Source organism: Vigna radiata, chromosome 5, assembly GCF_000741045.1.
Source record: "Vigna radiata var. radiata cultivar VC1973A chromosome 5, Vradiata_ver6, whole genome shotgun sequence".
Classification (NCBI taxonomy): domain Eukaryota; kingdom Viridiplantae; phylum Streptophyta; class Magnoliopsida; order Fabales; family Fabaceae; genus Vigna; species Vigna radiata.
In genome coordinates this window covers 19883931-19886304 of record NC_028355.1, presented here as the reverse complement: position 1 = coordinate 19886304, position 2374 = coordinate 19883931, and the positions used below count along the sequence as shown (strand labels likewise).

General features: G+C 35.1%; 1 protein-coding gene across 1 annotated transcript; it reads right to left on the bottom strand.

The window, feature by feature from the left end:
* Positions 1–213: 213 nt before the first annotated feature.
* On the bottom strand, positions 214–1630 carry LOC106761244 (probable WRKY transcription factor 40). Its single transcript, XM_014644775.2, has 4 exons — positions 1476–1630; positions 1035–1358; positions 694–810; positions 214–617 (listed from the first exon to the last, which is right to left on the bottom strand). Exons 1-4 carry the CDS (start codon positions 1575–1577, stop codon positions 327–329), a joined length of 834 nt encoding a protein of 277 aa, XP_014500261.1. The 5' UTR covers positions 1578–1630; the 3' UTR covers positions 214–326.
* Between the last annotated feature and the right edge of the window lie 744 nt (positions 1631–2374).

Sequence of the window (2374 nt, the reverse complement as noted above, 5' to 3'; positions counted from 1 at the left end):
AATTGGAGGCATTCACAATCTACTCACAACACAAAGTGAACTAATATAAAGCTAGTGTCTTTCTTGCTTTGTATTCTTCCTACATTGTTCAATATATTTTTTATATATCTTACTTTTATTAAAGAATTTTCACAAAAAATCTAGATAAATATATTGTGATGTTAGTATCTTGGATAAGTTTATAAAAGAAAAAATATATAAATATTTAATGGAAAAAAAAAAAAAGATGGGCAATGTAGTTTATATAGAGAGATGCTCCAATAGATAATAAAAAAGTAATAAGTTAAAAGCAAAATGTTTAGTTGAAATACATGCACTGAATTAATTCAACGTTTTGGCGTAGAAGTATGATGTAGATTTCCTGAGATGGCAGAAGCAAGTGCTGCAGTGAAATTAGGATCTCTGGTCAAAGAATTAGCCATTTGTTGAACTAAAAACTGCTGGATCAATGACTTTTGCCCATTCATGTCAACCACTCTTGACTGGACCAATTCTAGCGCTTCCCCACTTTCACTTTTCCCTGAATTCCCTGATATCTCCGTTTGATGTTCACCATGATTGTGTTCTCCTTCGTACGTTGTCACCAACAAACTTGGATCCTCCACGCTTCTCTGCACCTAATTAACAAACATCTTCGTCATTAGTTACAGAAAACAAATAAACATTCATCACTGTACTCGTCTACTGATTTACCTTCTTCTTCACTGGACAGCCCGGAGCATAGGAACACTTGAAGTAAGCCCTAGGAGAAGGGTTATCTCTGGTCACTTTTTGACCATATTTTCTCCACTGATATCCGTCCCTCACATACTTCAACACCCAAAAACATATTAAGGATCTTTTGTTAGTTCTTAGAACCTCCAAATACCTATTCATAAAATAAAATAGCCTATTTCATATTTCATATTGATCAAGTAAAGGAACCAAGTAATTTAACTCATAAAAATTTGAGATTTCATAGATATAAGCAAGGATATTTTCATGATTACTCAAACAGTTACAGTAGCAGATGAATCTTAAAAGATGGAACTTACCAAGCTGGTATCAGATGCATCTGTCCGTACAAAAACTTTGTGAACCTTTGGGGTGGTACTTTGCTTAGGCTTTTTGAACGTCTCTTCCTCACTGCTGCACTCTGTGAGGGCGTTGACGCAAAACAGATTCGCGCAATTCTCACTGTCAACCTTTCTTTTCAGCGATGCTGTTTCTTCTTTGTCAAAATTTGCATTCTTCAGTCTCTTGAACTCACTCAGATGTTTCTGCAAAGCAGCATAGTTCTCGTATACTTGGTTCAGCATCGCAGTTAGCATCTTGTTCTCGCAGTTTAAACGCCGCAACTCTTCAACCAAAACTTCTCCCTGGTCACAAAACTTCCAACGCAATCAGATCATCGCCAAAAAAGCTTCATTTTATAGGATGGTTGCTGTTACTGTGCATGTATACGTGTGTGTGTGTTTGTATATACATATACTAACCGCGATGTCCGTGTGTGAAGAGGGAATAACGTTAAGGTTGAGAGAAGTGTCGACACAAGTTGGTTCCATGGAAGAAAGATTTGCTTCGGAATTAAGGGACATAGGGAATGAGAGAAGCTACAATGGTTGGTCGATGCTAAACCAGCAATGAGATAGATTAGTTTAATTGGATATAAGAGAATGAGACACGGAACTTGTATATATAGAGAAAGTAAGAAAATAATATATGAGAGCGAGTTGAAGACTTTTATTATTATTTGTTGCGACGAAAGTGGCAGGAAAGTGAGGACGAGAAAACAGTCTCGTACAGTTCCTTCATTTCATGTTGTCCGTAGTTACAACCGGGACGCGCATTCCGCAGCTAAAAAGAAGCTTCTTGTATTTCTTAAATAAAATAATAATATAATAATAAGAGTTAGTGTACTCAGTAGAAGCTTTTTTTACTTTAATTGTTTTTATATATCGTATTAGTTTTTCTTAAGATGTTTGCATGGAATGTAAGAGAAGAGGGTTAAGAGAAATAAAGTTTATTTAGCAATTTGATTTATTTAAAATTTTATTTTTTGCATAAATTGTGGTTGGAGAGATGAATTTTGTGAAAAAGAAGAAAGAAATTGTGATATAGGAAGAAGAATTTATTGGAGTGGTCAATCTGAAAGTTTTGCATTGATTGACCGTAAAATTATGACGTTGACTAGAATATATGGTTACATATTATAGATGAGATTGCGTGTGAGGTTTCAGTATTGGAATGCAAAAGAAACAAAAAGATGCATATAGATTGGAGTAGGTTCTTGTTAGTTTTCTTCGCTGTTGACCGTCCTTTAGCACTTTCTTGGTCATTACATGTGAACTCGAGCACCAAGTCTATATCTTCTCTTTCACTTTTTCTGATTCCT

What these genes read in the sequence shown, in the direction of transcription:
- LOC106761244 (XM_014644775.2), bottom strand. Translation starts at nt 1,577, where the DNA reads ATGTCCCTTAATTCCGAAGCAAATCTTTCTTCCATGGAACCAACTTGT. An exon ending in CTTCACACACGGACATCGCG is followed by an intron (nt 1,359 to 1,475) that starts GTTAGTATATGT and finishes TTTTGTGACCAG; the next exon opens with GGAGAAGTTTTGGTTGAAGA. An exon ending in GCTGTCCAGTGAAGAAGAAG is followed by an intron (nt 618 to 693) that starts GTAAATCAGTAG and finishes TTTGTTAATTAG; the next exon opens with GTGCAGAGAAGCGTGGAGGA.